Here is a 21,511-nt window from a genome sequence, read left to right as displayed (position 1 = left end):
GAAAGAGTAAGGTTATGAGGATAAAAAGATTAGGTGATGAAAGATGGATATCAGATTGGAGGGAGAGAGTATGGAGGAGATGAATGTATTCAGATATTTGGGAGTGGACGTGTCAGCGGATGGGTCTATGAAAGATAAGGTGAATCATAGAATTGATGAGGGGAAAAGGGTGAGTGGTGCACTTAGGAGTCTGTGGAGACAGAGAACTTTGTCTTTGGAGGCAAAGAGGGGAATGTATGAAAGTATAGTTTTACCAACGCTCTTATATGGGTGTGAAGCGAGGAGAAGGCTGGAGGCAGTGGAGATGTCATGTCTGAGGGCAATGTGTGGTGTGAATATAATGCAGAGAATTCGTAGTTTGGAAGTTAGGAGGTGCGGGATTACCAAAGCTGTTGTCCAGAGGGCTGAGGAAGGGTTGAGGTGGTTCGGACATGTAGAGAGAATGGAGCGAAATAGAATGACTTCAAGAGTGTATCAGTCTGTAGTGGAAGGAAGGCAGGGTAGGGGTCGGCCTAGGAAAGGTTGGAGGGAGGGGGTAAAGAAATTTTTGTGTGGGAGGGGCTTGGACTTCCAGCAGGCATACGTGAGCGTGTTTGATAGGAGTGAATGGAGACAAATGGTTTTTAATACTTGACGTGCTGTTGGAATGTGAGCAAAGTAATATTTATGAAGGGATTCAGGGAAACCGGCAGGCCGGACTTGAGTCCTGGAGATGGGAAGTACAGTGCCTGCACTCTGAAGGAGGGGTGTTAATGTTGCAGTTTAAAAACTGTAGTGTAAAGCACTCTTCTGGCAAGACAGTGATGGAGTGAATGATGGTGAAAGTTTTTCTTTTTCGGGCCACCCTGCCTTGGTGGGAATCGGCCAGTGTGTTAATAAAAAAACAGTTTAGATTTAGAAAGGACATAGGAAAGTATTGGTTTGGAAATAGGGTAGTTGATGAGTGGAACAGTCTACCTAGTTGGGTTATTGAGGCTTGGACTTTGGGTAGTTTCAAATTTAGGTTGGATAAATATATGAGTGAGAGGGGTTGGATTTGAGTGGGACTTGCAAATGAGTGGATAGAGTTATCAGAGTTTCTTTCTTGGGTAGCATTGAAAATTGGGTTGGGATTGAAAATTGTGGGATGGATTGTAAAGGACCTGCCTAGTATGGGCCAATAGGCCTGCTGCAGTGATCCTCCTTTCTTATGTTCTTATGTTCTTATACATAACATAAATACATAACATATGTGTAGAGAACCTAGGATAACCCAAAAAGGTCAGTGACTTACTTCCATTGCCTTCACTCAGAGCATCATTTCTTCTCAAAATGATGTTACATGAGAATGGGAGTGTTCTTCTTTATTTATTCTACCGTATCAATGTAGAGACAACCTGTGCACAATGTGGCCCGGTGGCCTGGTGGCTAAAGCTCCCGCTTCACACACGGAGGGCCCAGGTTCGATTCCCGGCGGGTGGAAACATTTCGACACGTTTCCTTACACCTATTGTCCTGTTCACCTAGCAGCAAATAGGTACCTGGGTGTTAGTCGACTGGTGTGGGTCGCATCCTGGGGGACAAGATTAAGGACCCCAATGGAAATAAGTTAGACAGTCCTCGATGACGCACTGACTTTCTTGGGTTATCCTGGGTGGCTAACCCTCCGGGGTTAAAAATCCGAACGAAATCTTATCTTATCTTATCCTATCTTACAAACCAGACGTGTACACTGTTTACAAAACTTACCTTCGCCTGGTTTGTTTACATAACTCTGCGCCTGTCCTCTCTCATGCGTTCGGGAGAGGGGTGGGATTAAATTTTGGAGAATCAAATTCAAAATGGGAATTGACACAGTTACTTTTTGCTGATGATACTGTGCTTATGGGAGATTCTAAAGAAAAATTGCAAAGGTTAGTGGATGAGTTTGGGAATGTGTGTGAAGGTAGAAAGTTGAAAGTGAACATAGAAAAGAGTAAGGTGATGAGGGTATCAAATGATTTAGATAAAGAAAAATTGGATAGCAAATTGGGGAGGAGGAGTATGGAAGAAGTGAATGTTTTCAGATACTTGGGAGTTGACGTGTCGGCGAATGGATTTATGAAGGATGAGGTTAATCATAGAATTGATGAGGGAAAAAAGGTGAGTGATGCGTTGAGGTATATGTGGAGTCAAAAAACGTATCTATGGAGGCAGTGAAGGGAATGTATGAAAGTATAGTAGTACCAACACTTATATGGGTGTGAAGCTTGGGTGGTAAATGCAGCAGCGAGGAGACGGTTGGAGGCAGTGATGTCCTGTTTAAGGACAATGTGTGGTGTAAATATTATGCAGAAAATTCAGAGTGTGGAAATTAGGAAAAGGTGTGGAGTTAATAAAAGTATTAGTCAGAGGGCAGAAGAGGGGTTGTTGAGGTGGTTTGGTCATTTAGAGAGAATGGATCAAAGTAGAATGACATGGAAAGCATATAAATCTATAGGGGAAGGAAGGCGGGGTAGGGGTCGTCCTCGAAAGGGTTGGAGAGAGGGGGTAAAGGAGGTTTTGTGGGCAAGGGGCTTGGACTTCCAGCAAGCGTGTGTGAGCATGTTAGATAGGAGTGAATGGAGACGAATGGTACTTGGGACCTGACGATCTGTTGGAGTGTGAGCAGGGTAATATTTAGTGAAGGGATTCAGGGAAACCGGTTATTTTCATATAGTCGGACTTGAGTCCTGGAAATGGGAAGTACAATGCCTGCACTTTAAAGAAGGGGTTTGGGATATTGGCAGTTTGGAGGGATATGTTGTGTATCTTTATATGTGTATGCTTCTAAACTGTTGTATTCTGAGCACCTCTGCAAAAACAGTGATAATGTGTGAGTGTGGTGAAAGTGTTGAATGATGATGAAAGTATTTTCTTTTTGGGGATTTTCTTTCTTTTTTGGGTCACCCTGCCTCGGTGGGAGACGGCTGACTTGTTGAAAAAAAAAAAAAATGTCTATACAGTATTCTATGTAACGTGAAGAAAATATAGATGGATTAATGAAAATGTCTATTAACATAAAATAAGACATTTAATGTGCCCAAGAGTGATTATTATGACGAATTAGTATTATTACTATGGCGTTAAGACTAGAGGGATACTCTTAGTGAACAAATAACAAAAGCAGACTGAGTCATGAACGTATGAGCCTCCACGTCCCGTGGGCAAGCGGACGCGTCTGGTACAGATAATTTCCAAGCGAATGTACAAAAACGAGGAAAATTTTGCTGAAAAGTGGTCAAAAACTTAATTGTACGATAACCGGACAAAAACTGGGGTTCCAGTGTTTTGCTGTAGTAAAAATATTTTTACGTATCTTCATTTTTTCATTTAATATTTTGGCCTCTTTATATGCCTGATTTTAGTTCTATGTTTTTTTAGAAGTCTTACTTGTTAGTAATAGATTTTGCAATTTTCATAATTACTTACTGTATGAACTTCGATTTTTTTTCAGTTATTTCATATTTTTCATGTGACCTGAATTAGTAATGTAGAGGCCAACTTTAATGTTTCTTATAAAGGAAAGCCTTGCTTATACAGCAGGTTAGATTTCAGGCTACCACTGTAAAGCAGAAATCACTGTAAAGTGAATCATAGCCTTTTTTTCACTCAAATGCATATAAAAGGCTGATAACATGTTTACACTATCATATATTAATTGAGCAATAGAGCTAGACCTAAAAAAAGCATATACCATACACATTACTTACCTTAAAATATTTTTGTCCTTATCTTACAGTGAGTGGTGAATGTATTTATTGTAGGAAGTGTGAATAAATGAAGAATGGTTATACAACAGGACCCCCAATCCACAGGGAATATGCTGTAAGGACCTACCATGGATACTGAAACTGTAGATAGTAGCAAACTTTATATATAAGTCCTAAACATACCTATTATAAAGTTTATTGATAAATTATGCACAGTAAGTGGAGAATTATCACTTTTTCACTGATGGGAAGCCCTTCACAGCTTCTCTTAGGCTTTCAAGAACTGCCAACTTTTCTACTTTTGTGCTTTAGGGCCATTATTATGCAAAATTAAGAGATATTTATTTTGTCACAGTAAACCGTGGATAACTGAAACAAGGGATATCGAATCAGTGGATGTGGGGGTTCTACTGTAATTAAAAACCACTTCATTAGCAAAATGTTGTAAAAAAGAAGTGGTGTAAAGCATCGCCTTCCTGCATGTGGTTGTTCTGTATAGATGCTAGGTGTTTTTTACTGTAAAGCATTTTATCGTACTGATATCTTTCTCTTTGTCCCTTTTAGTTTTTTTTCATTAGCCAAAAGTAAAACAATTACTAGAGTGTCCCAGGTGACAGATTGTTGAAGCCTGGCTGCAAAAGTAATGGGTATCTTGCATTTATGGGGCATAGGATTGATCCTCCATTCTTTTTACTGAATGACAATGGCTTAGCTCTTCACATAAATACTGTATAATAATTATAATGTATGTGCTATCTTAGTTATTTCGTTTTATCTTTTCTACTCTTTATTTTTGTTCTGCACATTATTTTTTTGTCTGTGTCTGTTTTTAGGATTGTTTGTTTATACTTGTATTTTCTCTTGTACTGTACAGTGGAACCTCAGCTTACGAGCTTAATCCGTTCCGTGACCTTGCATGTATCCTGATTTGCTCATGTGCCGAGTCAGTTTTCCTCATTTAAATTAATTGAAATGCCTTTAATCCGTTCCAGCGGAATTCCTGCTCTGGGAGGCAGGGTAAAAATACTTCAATATGGCGCTATTTATCTATCTATGGCTTGTTTATCTATCACAATTCATCTAATGACATAAACAATATAAATAACATAGAAACCTGATATATACTCTAGAATGAATAAAATGTCATTATGTGACAAGTGGTCGCGGCCATTCCCTACCTCTAGCGGCCACTTTGTTGTGGGTCAGTGGGGGAGACCATCTGCCATCCCCTGCCATCCCTGACACTCCCAACACCACCATCCGAGCTTTGTGAATACTGTTCAATTCCACTTCTCTCCTACAAGCTAGCTGTGTTTGTGAATTGTGTTTTGATCTTACTGACTTGACTGACTGACTTACTGACTGGACTGGCTGACTTGCTGACTTGCTGACTTACTGACTTACTGACTTAACTGACCGACTGACTTGACTGAATGAGTTACTGACTTGACTGACTGACTGACTTGATTGACTTACAGACTTGATTGACTTACAGACTTGATTGACTTACAGACTTGATTGACTTACAGACTTGATTGACTTACAGACTTGATTGACTTACAGACTTGATTGACTTACAGACTTGATTGACTTACAGACTTGATTGACTTACAGACTTGATTGACTTACAGACTTGACTGACTTACAGACTTGACTGACTTACAGACTTGACTGACTTACAGACTTGACTGACTTACAGACTTGACTGACTTACAGACTTGACTGACTGACTTACTAACTTACAGACTTGACTGACTTACTGACTTGATTGACTGACTTACTGACTTAACTGACTGAATGACTTGACTGACTTACTGAATGACTTAAAGTTAGACTTTTTCACTGAAGAGGACCCTGAAATGGTGTCTAGAGCAACTGATGCCTTACCGTCAGTTGTATAATGTACCGCAGGGTAAAATAGAATAGAAATCCATTACAGAATTTATGCACACTCCAGTACAACCATCGACTTCAGCACCAGAACCTCTACCATCCACCTCAGCCCAGTAGGGTTACAGCATAACTCTCCACTCTCTTCACAATCATCGACAAACACCAGCACCCACAATTTAAAGTAAGAAATTCTATTATATCTATTGCAGTTATAGTCTTAAGCAGTAAAAATAACATAATGCATCATGACAATGAACTAAAATTATATAAATTCACTTTTATTTTTGTAAAATCTGGAGGTCTAAATAAGTCTCAAGAAATCTGCCATTGATCGACTGGAGTGATAATGATCTATAGTGCTAGGCATTACTAATAGATGTGAGTTAGATATGAAGCCAGCTAGTATGCTCATTTATGCTGTGTCACCAACCTCCAACCCCAAGGACTTCCCCAATGACAATAGCTTCCACTACTGGCATAGCCTCCTGAGGGTTAGCCCCAAACCCTTCAACATCCATCTGTTCTACACTTTCTGCCAGTCAGTCCATCCATCATCATTCTATCATGCAGGAGGAGCCGCATGTCTGTGGTGCATCCAACAAAATAAGCAGACTATTGGATGTTACTACCGCCCGTCTCCGGCTGGATTACAAGTATCTCTGGCAGGTTAAATCACCACCACCAGAGTTGTTTGAAGGGGAATCTCTCATCCTGAATTTTTGCTCATATCCAGAAACAAAAAATTGACTGAGTGACTGCTTGTATCCTGAAAAACTCATATGGTGGGGCACTTGTATGCCGAGGTTCCACTGTATATCATATGTCACGATATTTAACATTAGTAATTTTTTTTTAATAAGTCGGCCATCTCCCACCAAGGCAGGGTGACCCAAAAAGAAAATCCCCAAAAAGAAAATACTTTCATCATCATTCAACACTTTCACCTCACTCATACATAATCACTGTTTTTGCAGAAGCGCCCAGATACAACAGTTTAGAAGCATATAGTATGAAGGTATATAACTTATCCCTCCAAACTGCCAATATCCCAAACCCCTCCTTTAAAGTGCAGGCATTGTACTTCCCATTTCCAGTACTCAAGTCCGGCTATATGTATAAATATAACCGGAGGGTGTGTAAAGGTAGAAAGTTGAAAGTGAACATAGATAAGAGTAAGGTGATGAGGGTATCAAATGATTTAGATAAAGAAAAATTGGATATCACATTGGAGAGAGAGAGTATGGAAGAAGTGAATGTTTTCAGATAATGGGGATTACAATTTTCCAACTTAATGTTCAACATTTCTTTAATAACCGTTACCTCCTTGAGGTTGAACTACATAATTACAATCCCGATGTTATACTCTTGAATGAGACAGCTGCAAGAGTTGATCAACATACATGTATTAAATTTCGTGGTTACTCTACTGTGGAGAAATCGAGAGGACCCTTTAGTGGTGTAGCCATCTTAGTTAAATTAGGCTATACATTTAAAAATATTCATGTTGATGAAGATAACATTCTTGCAATAGAAATGACAACGTCTCATGGCCAACTAGTGATAGGAACTGGATATTTTCCCCCAAGACAACAATATATAGAGTCAATTCCTCTACATAGGATATTAAGCAGAAATATTACAACAATTCTAGCGGGAGATTTTAATGCTCATCACCCTGCCCTCTTTAACTGTGGAGCTGGTATTCCACTGGGTGACTTAAAAGGAAAACAACTATTTAATATCATGACAGCTAGAAACTTGTCATTTCAAGGCTCATTCTTTAAATCGTACATTGGACCTCATCCAGGGACACCAGATATAGTACTGACAAACAGAGACTGTGACCTCTTTTATTGTCGTATCTCTCCTGGTGGAAACGTAGGATCTGACCATATCCCTGTTATAATACAACTACAAACTTCTTCATTTAGAATACCTGTACCTCCTAAACCCAATCTTAACACCCTAGGATTTGACCCCTTCAGGGCATTTCTGGGTGAAGATGAAATTGTGTCACTGGAAAATCTACCTTCCACTGCAATTGATGATGTAATCAGGTCCCTTCACAATAGAATAATTGAAGCTACTAATGCAACTTACCAATTAGCTTCCACAAAGATCTATCAACAATATAAACCTAATGGGGAAATTAGAGACGCTTTAAGAAATTATCAAGCAGAATGTCGAAGGCATCTTCAAACGCGACAACCACCAGTAGCTACATTGCACAGATTGAGGCAAGAATTAATTAACATGATTAGTCATCACAAAAGGGACTTATGGAAATTGCTAGTTCTTCAAGCTAATCAGTATAAATGTGAGCCAGCAAAATTTTGGAGTAAGATCCGACAACTGTTAGGGGCAAAGCACAAGGCTCCTAACTACCTAATTCATACCTTCACTGATGATGAAGATGTTGAGATTAAACTTGATGATCCACAGGACCAGGCTAATTTGATGGGTGATGTATGGGAGAAAATTCTCTCCCACAATAACAGTCGTCGATTTAACAATAATCACTATCAGTTGGTATATGAATGGAGAGATGAGAACTTAGATGATCTACAACCACTACCTTCTATCGATACATCAACTCTTGAAGACGCCCACCCGCTTACTAGACCTATTACATTACTCGAGTTGAGTCAGGTTATTGGAAGAATGCGAAATAGAGCCCCTGGTCTCTCTGGAATAACAATGAAACAAATAAAGTTCCTACCCAGAAATTGTAAACAGTCTTTGGTTAATATCTTTAATACCATCTTGGCCTCAGGACATTTTCCAGTGGTTTTTAAGACTGCTAGGATGATCTTTCTTGCTAAGCCCAATAAAGACATCCACCAACCTGGGAACTATAGACCTATATCTTTACTTGAAGTCACTGGAAAAGTTCTTGAGAAGATCATTTCCAACAGACTGAACTACTATATGGAGTTTAATCACCTTTTTACTTTTTTTTTTTTTTTTATTTGCTGGAATTCTCCCGGCCCGGGTCTTTTCCAAGTAGTGGTGACCCGGCCTTGGCTCCCTATCTGGGGAGTGTCTCGAGACTTAAGTCTCCCATGGGAGGAGGTACAGTACCTCCTCATCTTTGGGACCAAGTGTCCCCAGGCCTAGCCACATTCCCCGCCCTCACGGGGCTCGTAGGGAGAAGCTAGGCCTCTGGTCTGCCATCTACCCCGCCTCAAAGGGGCTCGTGGGGATGGCAGTCTTATTACCCTTTTTACTGAAAAACAATTTGGCGTTAGAACACACAGAAGTACCAATCATGCAATAAATGTTATTTTCGATACTGTAGCAAGTCTAAAACATCAGGGCAATCTTGCCTTAATTGCCACCAGAGATGTTCATAAAGCTTTTGATAGCTTATGGCATGATGGTCTTATATACAAACTCATTGACCTACCAGACCATAACTGGACTTTTCTCAGATTAATATATAATTTCTTAACTCAAAGAAAAATCATTCTCACCTTTCATGGCAGGTCGACAGAGCCTTTTATACCAACAGCTGGTGTCCCACAAGGTTCTTGTCTTAGTCCAATTCTGTTCAACATTTATGTGAATGACCTTCCTCAATCAGAGTTTAATGATACAATTATAACACAGTTTGCAGATGATGTTATTCATGTCGTCTCATCAACTCCGGTAACAGGAAAATACAAGTATGAGAGAGTCATAGAAAAAATGAATATTGAACTTCGTCGAACATCTAATTGGGAAAAGAAATCGAGAATTACGACTAATCCTGACAAAGTCCTTGTTAGCACAATAGGATGTTTTGCATCAACAATCGGAGATAAAGGGGGTATCTCCATCAGAGGTACACCTGTAGCCATTAGAAACCCTAACAAGATCTTGGGATACGAAATAGACAGGCTGCTCCACTCAACATATCATGTAACTAAAAAGATCAACATAGCCAAAGCCGGTCTTAGCAGTCTCTTTCGATTCAATCAAGCCCCTCCACATGTCAAAAAACATCTGTATAAGGTGGGGATATAGTTTTGGAGTGGTTGGTGCAATTATTTAATAAATGTATGGAAGAGGGTAAAGTACCTAGGGATTGGCAGAGAGCATGCATAGTTCCTTTGTATAAAGGCAAAGGGGATAAAAGAGAGTGCAAAAATTATAGGGGGATAAGTCTGTTGAGTGTACCTGGTAAAGTGTATGGTAGAGTTATAATTGAAAGAATTAAGAGTAAGACGGAGAATAGGATAGCAGATGAACAAGGAGGCTTTAGGAAAGGTAGGGGGTGTGTGGACCAGGTGTTTACAGTGAAACATATAAGTGAACAGTATTTAGATAAGGCTAAAGAGGTCTTTGTGGCATTTATGGATTTGGAAAAGGCGTATGACAGGGTGGATAGGGGGGCAATGTGGCAGATGTTGCAAGTGTATGGTGTAGGAGGTAGGTTACTGAAAGCAGTGAAGAGTTTTTACGAGGATAGTGAGGCTCAAGTTAGAGTATGTAGGAAAGAGGGAAATTTTTTCCCAGTAAAAGTAGGCCTTTGACAAGGATGTGTGATGTCACCGTGGTTGTTTAATATATTTATAGATGGGGTTGTAAGAGAAGTAAATGCGAGGGTCTTGGCAAGAGGCGTGGAGTTAAAAGATAAAGAATCACACACAAAGTGGGAGTTGTCACAGCTGCTCTTTGCTGATGACACTGTGCTCTTGGGAGATTCTGAAGAGAAGCTGCAGAGATTGGTGGATGAATTTGGTAGGGTGTGTAAAAGAAGAAAATTAAAGGTGAATACAGGAAAGAGTAAGGTTATGAGGATAACAAAAAGATTAGGTGATGAAAGATTGAATATCAGATTGGAGGGAGAGAGTATGGAGGAGGTGAACGTATTCAGATATTTGGAAGTGGACGTGTCAGCGGATGGGTCTATGAAAGATGAGGTGAATCATAGAATTGATGAGGGAAAAAGAGTGAGTGGTGCACTTAGGAGTCTGTGGAGACAAAGAACTTTGTCCTTGGAGGCAAAGAGGGGAATGTATGAGAGTATAGTTTTACCAACGCTCTTATATGGGTGTGAAGCGTGGGTGATGAATCTTGCAGGTAGGAGAAGGCTGGAAGCAGTGGAGATGTCATGTCTGAGGGCAATGTGTGGTGTGAATATAATGCAGAGAATTCGTAGTTTGGAAGTTAGGAGGAGGTGCGGGATTACCAAAACTGTTGTCCAGAGGGCTGAGGAAGGGTTGTTGAGGTGGTTCGGACATGTAGAGAGAATGGAGCGAAACAGAATGACTTCAAGAGTGTATCAGTCTGTAGTGGAAGGAAGGCGGGGTAGGGGTCGGCCTAGGAAGGGTTGGAGGGAGGGGGTAAAGGAAGTTTTGTGTGCGAGGGGCTTGGACTTCCAGCAGGCATGCGTGAGCGTGTTTGATAGGAGTGAATGGAGACAAATGGTTTTTTAATACTTGACGTGCTGTTGGAGTGTGAGCAAAGTAACATTTATGAAGGGATTCAGGGAAACCGGCAGGCCGGACTTGAGTCCTGGAGATGGGAAGTACAGTGCCTGCACTCTGAAGGAGGGGTGTTAATGTTGCAGTTTAAAAACTGTAGTGTAAAGCACCCTTCTGGCAAGACAGTGATGGAGTGAATGATGGTGAAAGTTTTTCTTTTTTGGGCCACCCTGCCTTGGTGGGAATCGGCCAGTGTGATAATAATAAAAAAAAAAAAACCTATACTCGAATACCCATGTGTCCCAATGACATTAACAACAAAGACCAACATGCTACAGTTACAACGGGTCCAGAATAGAGCTCTTCGCTTCATTACAGGTACCAGGAGGAGAGACAGAGTTAAAATGGCAGATTTACACGTACAACAAGATATAACTGCCTTAAATGTACGCCTTGACACCCTGAAAAAGAAATAACTCTATACAATGCAAGAACTATACATGCCAGATAGAGAACATCCTATACAAGTTGTAAATACCACAGATTATATCATCAATACTCCTCCTCACAGGACTCAAAAAAATGACTCTCCCACAGAGGGTCCGTCGTTTTATCCATAAAGATGATTACCATCGACCCATGATATTGAGCAACCTCCCTGAAGAAGAAGATTGGGTAACACCAGAACCCTTCTATGTTTACTGAGAAAATCATCACCCCCAATTAGGGAGACATCTTATATAACAATCTACTGTAAAAATTATGCTATATTTACTATGGCGGGACACCACCTGTAAGAAGCCATTGTCAAGTAATTCTTTATAAACTGGCCAGGAAATTATTTCCTTCATTGTCGCTTAAATATCCGTTGTGCAATCGCAAAAAAAAGGCAATTGCAACTTGTATATTTACTACCAATTCAGAGTCATGTACTTATATATCTGTTATATTTATGTGACTGATGGGTTAGTATTATACCCCTTTAAGAATATCTTATTATCTCACATACACTTTTTAAATTACACCCAAGTGGTTGGGCCACTTACCTTTTATATCCTACCTCTCTCCCCCCTCCCACCCTTTTCCAATATTTCTATCCTTACCCATCTTTCTTCCTTACCCATCTTACCGAAGCTCTGGTCATAAGAAGAAGAGTTGATGTGTCAGCGGATGGGTTTATGAAGGATGAGGTTAACCATAGAATTGATAAAGGAAAAAAGGTCAGTGGTGCGTCGAGATATATGCGGAGACAAAAAATGTTATGTATGGAGGCAAAGAAGGGAATGTACGAAAGTATAGTGGTACCATCTCTCTTAATGGGTGTGAAGCTTGGGTTGTAAATGCTGCAGCAAGGAGGCAGTTGGAGGCAGTGGAGATGTCCTGTCTAAGGGCAATGTGCGGTGTAAATATTATGCAGAAAATTCGGAGTGTGGAAATTAGGAGGTGTGGAGTCAATAAAAGTATTAGTCATAGGGCTGAAGAGGGGTTGTTAAGGTGGTTTGGTCATTTAGAGAATGGATCAAAGTAGAATGACATGGAGAGTATATAAATCTGTAGGGGGAGGAAGGCGAGGTAGGGATCGTCCTCGAAAAGGTTGGAGGGAGGGGGTAAAGGAGGTTTTGTGGGTGAGGGGCTTGGACTTCCATCAAGCTCGTGTGAGCTTGTTAGATAGGAGTGTATGGAGACAAATGGTTTTTGGGACCTGACGAGCTGCTGGAGTGTGAATATTAGTATAATATTGTTAACTATTTGATGTCAGTTATGTAATAGGATTTTGAAATTTTTGGTGGTATGGTAATGAAATATTCTCTCATTTTGAACAGTCAAAAACTGATGTTCGTATAAGCAAAGCACTGTCTTGGTTACTCCGTCATGGGGCTGAGAAGGAAGGCTTGATTCTTGGTACAGGAGGTTGGGCCAAACTGGAGGATGTTCTTCGGAAACCAACTTTTAAGAAAGTTAGTGGTTTCTTTGTTCTATTTTTAAATTCGAATGATTGCATGTTACCAAACTTTAAGTACAAGTAAATAAAAGCCTTGCTACTATATGAGAGTAATGTTATCTTTAATTTGAAAATTTATAAAACTTGCTGAATACCTGTATATTCTCCTGCTTTACATTATGAGTATGGTATTTTAATAATTTAACACTGAAATGTATTTGATATAAGGAAGTTATATGCTCATTCTTTTATCCAGGTTAAAGTTGATAAGGTTAAGGAGATAGTGGCTAACTGCCCCAAACAGCGCTTTGCACTTAAAGAAGAGAATGGTGAATTTTACATCAGGGCCAATCAGGGACATTCAATCCAGGTACATCATAGATTCACTGTAATTTGGGTTCATTTAATGTTAACATCTTACCTTTGTTTATGTACTAGGTATTATGGTAAAAATCTGTATATCAAATTTTTACCAGATATCTCAGTAACTTGTTGTCTTTACCTACTTTCATCATTTCACTGTTTCTGTATCTTCAGTCTTTCATTTCTGCTACATTTACACCAGTGTTCCTAACAAGTGATCATTTTTTTTAGTTCAACACACCAAAAAAACCACAAGTTGTTCAGTGTTTTCAGTTTTCTCTATATAATTCTGTTTAGAAAAATACCTCTGTCTGGAACACAAGTTTTATTTGCTCTGCTGTGGAAGAATGGAGGAAATAGACTAACAGAGTACAGGACAAACTCAGATTATTCAATAGAGCAAAAGTCCCATGTGTGAGACTTGGGAGTAATGATGTCAGATGATCTTGCATTCAAGGATCACAACAGCGTTGCCATTGCTACTGCTAGGAAAATGATAGGCTGGATAACAGAATGTTCAAGACAAGTGATACCGAGCCAGTGATAATACTTTTTGTCACTTGTTTTCTCCAGACAGGAATGCTAATGTATACAGATGTCTCCTTTCAAGGAAATCTGATTGCTGAGATAGAAAATGTACAGAGAACTTTCATTCCTTGTATACACTCAATCAAGCATCTGAACTACTGAGAATGCTTAAAGTCCCTTCAGCTGTATTCCTTGGAATACAGCTGAAAGGGGGGGGGGTTCGATGGATTGCATTTTTTAGACTGCAAGAAGGCGTTCGATACTGTATCCCACCGTAGGCCGGGCCAAAACCTTGAGATTCAGGTAGAAGTCCCTCGTAGTTCTACGTGATGAAGTAAGCTCTCAGAAAAGCTGTGAGTGGTAATTTTGGCCTAGATATGAGAGAATGGGTCTGCATAGTGAGTGTGCACAGTGTAAAAAAATTCTACTTGATGTGATACATGATGGGAAAAGCAAAACTTTGACCTAGTGTTTGGTTTAAAATAGCAAAAATGAGGTATTTTTTAGGATAGGTTTTGTAGTTTTATTTGCTGTTTCTTGGTATCTTTTGAATAGAGTGAAAGACATGTTACTGAAACAGAGGTGATTTTTGTTGGTTCCAGGACCAGAAGTAGCTTGAAATTGGCCTCAAATTATTGGAAACATTCAAATTTTGCTGATTATCCTGAGGACAGGTAAGGCTCTCTTACACCTCTGGTCTATTTTATAGGTTTTTAATAGAGCTGATTCAATTACTGGGACACTGTAAACCATGACCAGTCATTCTTGCATTCCTACGACAGTGTTGGTAAACAATTTTGTCACTAAGTGAGGAGCATACTATAATGGTAATGGGTTTGTGTCAACCATCTTTGATATTGTTTTAATGTCACCTTGGCACCATTTATAACATTTCTGGTATATATTTAAATGTTTATACATTAGTGTACCAGGGATGTGCAATGTCACCATGGTTGTTTAATATATTTATAGATGGGGTTGTAAAAGAAGTAAATGTTAGGTTGTTGGGGAGAGGTGTGGGATTAAATTATGGAGACTCAAATACAAATTGGGAGTTGACAGTTACTTTTTGCTGGCGATACTGTGCTTATGGGAGATTCTAAAGAAAAGTTGCAAAGGTTAGTGGACAAGTTTGGGAGGGTGTGTAAAGGTAGAAAGTTGAAAGTGAACATAGATAAGAGTAAAGTGATGAGGGTATCAAACAATTTAGATAAAGAAAAATTGGATATCACATTGGAGAGAGTGAGTATGGAAGAAGTAAATGTTTTCAGATAGTATTTGGGAGTTGACTTGTCAGTGGATGGGTTTATGAAGGATGAGGTTAACCATAGAATTGATGAAGGTAAAAAGGTAAGTGGTGTGTAGAGGTATCTTTGGAGGCAAAGAAGGGAATGTATGAAAGTATAGTGGTACCAACACTTATGTGGGTGTGAAGCTTGGGTTGCAAATGCTGCAGCGAGGAGGTGGCTGGAGGCAGTGGAAATGTCTTGTCTAAGGGCAATGTGTGGTGTAAATATTATGCAGAGAATTCGGAGTGTGGAAATTAGGAGGAGGTGTGGAGTTAATAAAAGTATTAGTCAGAGGGCTGAAGAGGGGTTGTTGAGGTGGTTTGCTCATTTAGAGAGAATGGATCAAAGTAGAATGACTTGGAGAGCATATAAATCTGTAGGGGAAGGAAGGCGGGGTAGGGGTCATCCTCGAAAGGGTTGGAGTGAATTATTATTATTATTATAATCAAGGGGGAAGCAGTAAAAGAGGTTTTGTGGGTGAGGGGGCTTGGACTTCAAGCAAGCATGCGTGAGCGTGTTAGATAAGATTGAATGGAGATGAATGGTTTTTGGGCCCTGACGAGCTGTTGGAGTGTGAGCAGGGTAATATTTAGTGAAGCGATTCAGGGAAACCGGTTAGAGTGTTCTGGAAATGGGAATTACAGTGCCTGCACTTTATTGGAGGGGTTTGGGATGTTGGCAGTTTGGAGGGACTTCTAAACTGTTGTATCTGAGTGCCTCTGCAAAGACAGTGGTTATGTATGAGGTGAAAGTGTTGAATGATGATGAAAATATTTTCTTTTTGGGGATTTTCTTTCTTTTTTAGTCACCCTGCCTTGGTGGGAGACGATCAGAGTGTTGAAAAAAAAAACTGTAATGAACAGAATAGTGGAAACTAGCTCTAATATACATTATTTAGGTATGCATACTGGTCAGAGAGCCTGTCATAAGTCCGAGTCATCCGTAAATGAGTATGTCGCTAAGTGAGGAGAGGCTGTATTTTATTATCCTGGAATTAGAGGAAATTTATTTTTATGTGATTATGAATTCAATATGGAAGGCAAGTGTCATGTAGGAGAGGCCTGGGGATGTGACTAATTAACATTGGAAATATTTGGGTATACCAAGAATGTCTGCATTGTTTATTTTGCACTTTATTTTTAAATTTTTTTACTTTTTTTTTTTTATTTTGTTTAAATTTGGCCAAGTTTCCAACTTCTGTGCACTTTATATTGTAGTTGCAATAGTTAAATGAGCAATTTCTTGTGCTTCATCAATAGAATGGAAGGGAAAACAGCTAAGAATTTGGTTGAATGGAGCAATGGAATTGACTTAAAATAGGACTCAAAATGCCAAGACTGCTAAGTTTGTATGTGCATAATTCTGAAAGTTTTCCATCAGATTTTGTATCTTTGGTGTCATTAGCTTCAGAGAAAGATTTTCTACCATTTTATAGGATTTTTTTTTTTTTAGAAGTGGACACTGTGAGCAATATTAATTTTGGGGGTCTAGTAAACCTTTTGAATTGCTGTAAATAACCCTAATGATGCCTCCCACTTAAAATGATGATTGTGTTTATTATACCTTGCTTAACCCTTTCAGGGTCGACAGGCTCTGTCAGAGACTTGTTCTCAGGGTCGACCAAATTTAAAAATAAAAATATATTTTTCTTATGAAAACATAGAGAATCTTTTCCCGATCATAATGACACCAAAAGTATGAAATTTGATGGAAAACTTATGGAATTATGCTCTCGCGAAGTTATCAGTCTCGATGATGTTTACGCATAGGCGATTTTGCCCACTTTGAGCCCTATTTTCGACCAATTCCAGTGTACTTGTCAACAAAAATCATAACTATTTTGCTAGAACTCAATTTTTTCTGTTGAATGAGTACAAGAAACCACACATTTACCGATTTCAACTATCCAATGCAGTGGTCAGAATTTAGCAATTTTGCCAATTTCACACAAATTTCAAAAGATGCCAATTTCCGAATAGGGTCCAGAATAAACAAGAAAGACATTCCTGGCACTAAAATAGCATTTCCTCTGTTCATTAGTCACGTCCCCACGCCCCTCTTACATTCTTTTGCTTTCCACTTTGAATTTTTATTCTCACAAAAAATAGAAGATTTACTGTTATGCAGACTACTGCATTAGTGTAGAAATGGTATATATAATATCAGGTAGTAGGTTGGTAGACAGCAACCACCCAGGGAAGTACTACCGTCCTGCCAGATAACTGTGAAACAAAAACCTGTAACTGTTTTGCATGATGGTAGGATTGCTGGTTTCTTTTTCTGTCTCATAAACACGCTAGATAACAGGGATATCTTGCTACTCCTACTTACACTTTGGTCACACTTCACAGACATGCACATGCATATATATATATACATACATCTAGGTTTTTCTCCTTTTTCTAAATAGCTCTTGTTCTTTTTTATTTCTTCTATTGTCCATGGGGAAGTGGAAAAGAATCTTTCCTCCGTAAGCCATGCGTGTCGTATGAGGCGACTAAAATGCTGGGAGCAATGGGCTAGTAACCCCTTCTCCTGTATACATTTACTACAAAAGAGAAGAAGAAAAACTTTATAAAACCGGGATGCTTAAATGTGCGTGGATGTAGTGCGGATGACAAGAAACAGATGATTGCTGATGTTATGAATGAAAAGAAGTTGGATGTCCTGGCTCTAAGCGAAACAAAGCTGAAGGGGGTAGGAGAGTTTCAGTGGGGGGAAATAAATGGGATTAAATCTGGAGTATCTGAGAGAGTTAGAGCAAAGGAAGGGGTAGCAGTAATGTTAAATGATCAGTTATGGAAGGAGAAAAGAGAATATGAATGTGTAAATTCAAGAATTATGTGGATTAAAGTAAAGGTTGGATGCGAGAAGTGGGTCATAATAAGCGTGTATGCACCTGGAGAAGAGAGGAATGCAGAGGAGAGAGAGAGATTTTGGGAGATGTTAAGTGAATGTATAGGAGCCTTTGAACCAAGTGAGAGAGTAATTGTGGTAGGGGACCTGAATGCTAAAGTAGGAGAAACTTTTAGAGAGGGTGTGGTAGGTAAGTTTGGGGTGCCAGGTGTAAATGATAATGGGAGCCCTTTGATTGAACTTTGTATAGAAAGGGGTTTAGTTATAGGTAATACATATTTTAAGAAAAAGAGGATAAATAAGTATACACGATATGATGTAGGGCGAAATGACAGTAGTTTGTTGGATTATGTATTGGTAGATAAAAGACTGTTGAGTAGACTTCAGGATGTACATGTTTATAGAGGGGCCACAGATATATCAGATCACTTTCTAGTTGTAGCTACACTGAGAGTAAAAGGTAGATGGGATACAAGGAGAATAGAAGCATCAGGGAAGAGAGAGGTGAAGGTTTATAAACTAAAAGAGGAGGCAGTTAGGGTAAGATATAAACAGCTATTGGAGGATAGATGGGCTAATGAGAGCATAGGCAATGGGGTCGAAGAGGTATGGGGTAGGTTTAAAAATGTAGTGTTAGAGTGTTCAGCAGAAGTTTGTGGTTACAGGAAAGTGGGTGCAGGAGGGAAGAGGAGCGATTGGTGGAATGATGATGTAAAGAGAGTAGTAAGGGAGAAAAAGTTAGCATATGAGAAGTTTTTACAAAGTAGAAGTGATGCAAGGAGGGAAGAGTATATGGAGAAAAAGAGAGAGGTTAAGAGAGTGGTGAAGCAATGTAAAAAGAGAGCAAATGAGAGAGTGGGTGAGATGTTATCAACAAATTTTGTTGAAAATAAGAAAAAGTTTTGGAGTGAGATTAACAAGTTAAGAAAGCCTAGAGAACAAATGGATTTGTCAGTTAAAAATAGGAGAGGAGAGTTATTAAATGGAGAGTTAGAGGTATTGGGAAGATGGAGGGAATATTTTGAGGAATTGTTAAATGTTGATGAAGATAGGGAAGCTGTGATTTCGTGTATAGGGCAAGGAGGAATAACATCTTGTAGGAGTGAGGAAGAGCCAGTTGTGAGTGTGGGGGAAGTTCGTGAGGCAGTAGGTAAAATGAAAGGGGGTAAGGCAGCCGGGATTGATGGGATAAAGATAGAAATGTTAAAAGCAGGTGGGGATATAGTTTTGGAGTGGTTGGTGCAATTATTTAATAAATGTATGGAAGAGGATAAGGTACCTAGGGATTGGCAGAGAGCATGCATAGTTCCTTTGTATAAAGGCAAAGGGGATAAAAGAGAGTGCAAAAATTATAGGGGGATAAGTCTGTTGAGTGTACCTGGTAAAGTGTATGGTAGAGTTATAATTGAAAGAATTAAGAGTAAGACGGAGAATAGGATAGCAGATGAACAAGGAGGCTTTAGGAAAGGTAGGGGGTGTGTGGACCAGGTGTTTACAGTGAAACATATAAGTGAACAGTATTTAGATAAGGCTAAAGAGGTCTTTGTGGCATTTATGGATTTGGAAAAGGCGTATGACAGGGTGGATAGGGGGGCAATGTGGCAGATGTTGCAAGTGTATGGTGTAGGAGGTAGGTTACTGAAAGCAGTGAAGAGTTTTTACGAGGATAGTGAGGCTCAAGTTAGAGTATGTAGGAAAGAGGGAAATTTTTTCCCAGTAAAAGTAGGCCTTAGACAAGGATGTGTGATGTCACCGTGGTTGTTTAATATATTTATAGATGGGGTTGTAAGAGAAGTAAATGCGAGGGTCTTGGCAAGAGGCGTGGAGTTAAAAGATAAAGAATCACACACAAAGTGGGAGTTGTCACAGCTGCTCTTTGCTGATGACACTGTGCTCTTGGGAGATTCTGAAGAGAAGCTGCAGAGATTGGTGGATGAATTTGGTAGGGTGTGCAAAAGAAGAAAATTAAAGGTGAATACAGGAAAGAGTAAGGTTATGAGGATAACAAAAAGATTAGGTGATGAAAGATTGAATATCAGATTGGAGGGAGAGAGTATGGAGGAGGTGAACGTATTCAGATATTTGGGAGTGGACGTGTCAGCGGATGGGTCTATGAAAGATGAGGTGAATCATAGAATTGATGAGGGAAAAAGAGTGAGTGGTGCACTTAGGAGTCTGGGGAGACAAAGAACTTCGTCCTTGGAGGCAAAGAGGGGAATGTATGAGAGTATAGTTTTACCAACGCTCTTATATGGGTGTGAAGCGTGGGTGATGAATGTTGCAGCGAGGAGAAGGCTGGAGGCAGTGGAGATGTCATGTCTGAGGGCAATGTGTGGTGTGAATATAATGCAGAGAATTCGTAGTTTGGAAGTTAGGAGGAGGTGCGGGATTACCAAAACTGTTGTCCAGAGGGCTGAGGAAGGGTTGTTGAGGTGGTTCGGACATGTAGAGAGAATGGAGCGAAACAGAATGACTTCAAGAGTGTATCAGTCTGTAGTGGAAGGAAGGCGGGGTAGGGGTCGGCCTAGGAAGGGTTGGAGGGAGGGGGTAAAGGAGGTTTTGTGTGCGAGGGGCTTGGACTTCCAGCAGGCATGCGTGAGCGTGTTTGATAGGAGTGAATGGAGACAAATGGTTTTTAATACTTGACGTGCTGTTGGAGTGTGAGCAAAGTAACATTTATGAAGGGATTCAGGGAAACCGGCAGGCCGGACTTGAGTCCTGGAGATGGGAAGTACAGTGCCTGCACTCTGAAGGAGGGGTGTTAATGTTGCAGTTTAAAAACTGTAGTGTAAAGCACCCTTCTGGCAAGACAGTGATGGAGTGAATGATGGTGAAAGTTTTTCTTTTTCGGGCCACCCTGCCTTGGTGGGAATCGGCCAGTGTGATAATAAAAAAAAAAAAATAATATCAGCGCACTTGTGAAAGAATATTAGACTCGCCAGTTGACGTGTATTGGACGCATAGCATGATTTGTTTACTTTTGAACTTTGGTAAAAATTGAACATTTCTGCTACTTTGAGCTCAATTTCAAGGTACTTTTCTTTGTAAAACCAGTCAAAATCATCTCAATTTCTGTAATATGTCTTCCATTCTATCAAATGAGACTAGGAAAACTAGAATACAACAATAAATACCATACGAAATACAGTGCAAAGTCGCTGTTTTAATCCAAAAACACGGTCAAAGTTTTTTTTCTCATTACGCACTGTGTGCTACAGGATTTTTTTTATACCGCGCACACTGACCACATAGACCCATTCTTTCATATGTAGGCCTACCAGCTTTCTCTCACTAGATTTGAGGGCGCTAGAATTTAGGCGTACTAGTACGCCAAAAACCCTGGTGCATAAGCCGTAATAGTACGGCCGAAACCCTGAAAGGGTTAATTGTGTAAACTAAAAAAAATTAAAGGGAAAGTGTCTTAAGTATTTTTAGTCATTTTCCAGAACCCTTATTTATTTGAATTTAATTTGATGTGAATAATAATTTTTTTAATAGGATTTTCATTTAATCCATAGGAGT

General features: G+C 39.6%; 1 protein-coding gene across 3 annotated transcripts in view; it reads left to right on the top strand.

Moving 5' to 3' along the window:
- Positions 1 to 21,511, top strand: part of Tpt (tRNA 2'-phosphotransferase) — a 48,344-nt gene that overhangs the window by 14,685 nt on the left and 12,148 nt on the right. For 2 of the 3 annotated variants that reach the window (XM_053785499.2, XM_053785500.1), the window contains exons 2-3: positions 12,835 to 12,969; positions 13,210 to 13,323. In XM_053785499.2, coding sequence (XP_053641474.1) covers positions 12,835 to 12,969; positions 13,210 to 13,323 — 249 coding nt within the window. The remainder of the gene's footprint in view (positions 1 to 12,834; positions 12,970 to 13,209; positions 13,324 to 21,511) is intronic. The other variant, XM_053785501.1, reaches the window with a different exon arrangement.

This window comes from Cherax quadricarinatus, chromosome 35, assembly GCF_038502225.1.
Source record: "Cherax quadricarinatus isolate ZL_2023a chromosome 35, ASM3850222v1, whole genome shotgun sequence".
In the NCBI taxonomy this organism is placed as follows: domain Eukaryota; kingdom Metazoa; phylum Arthropoda; class Malacostraca; order Decapoda; family Parastacidae; genus Cherax; species Cherax quadricarinatus.
This window is presented reverse-complemented; position numbering and strand designations above follow the sequence as displayed.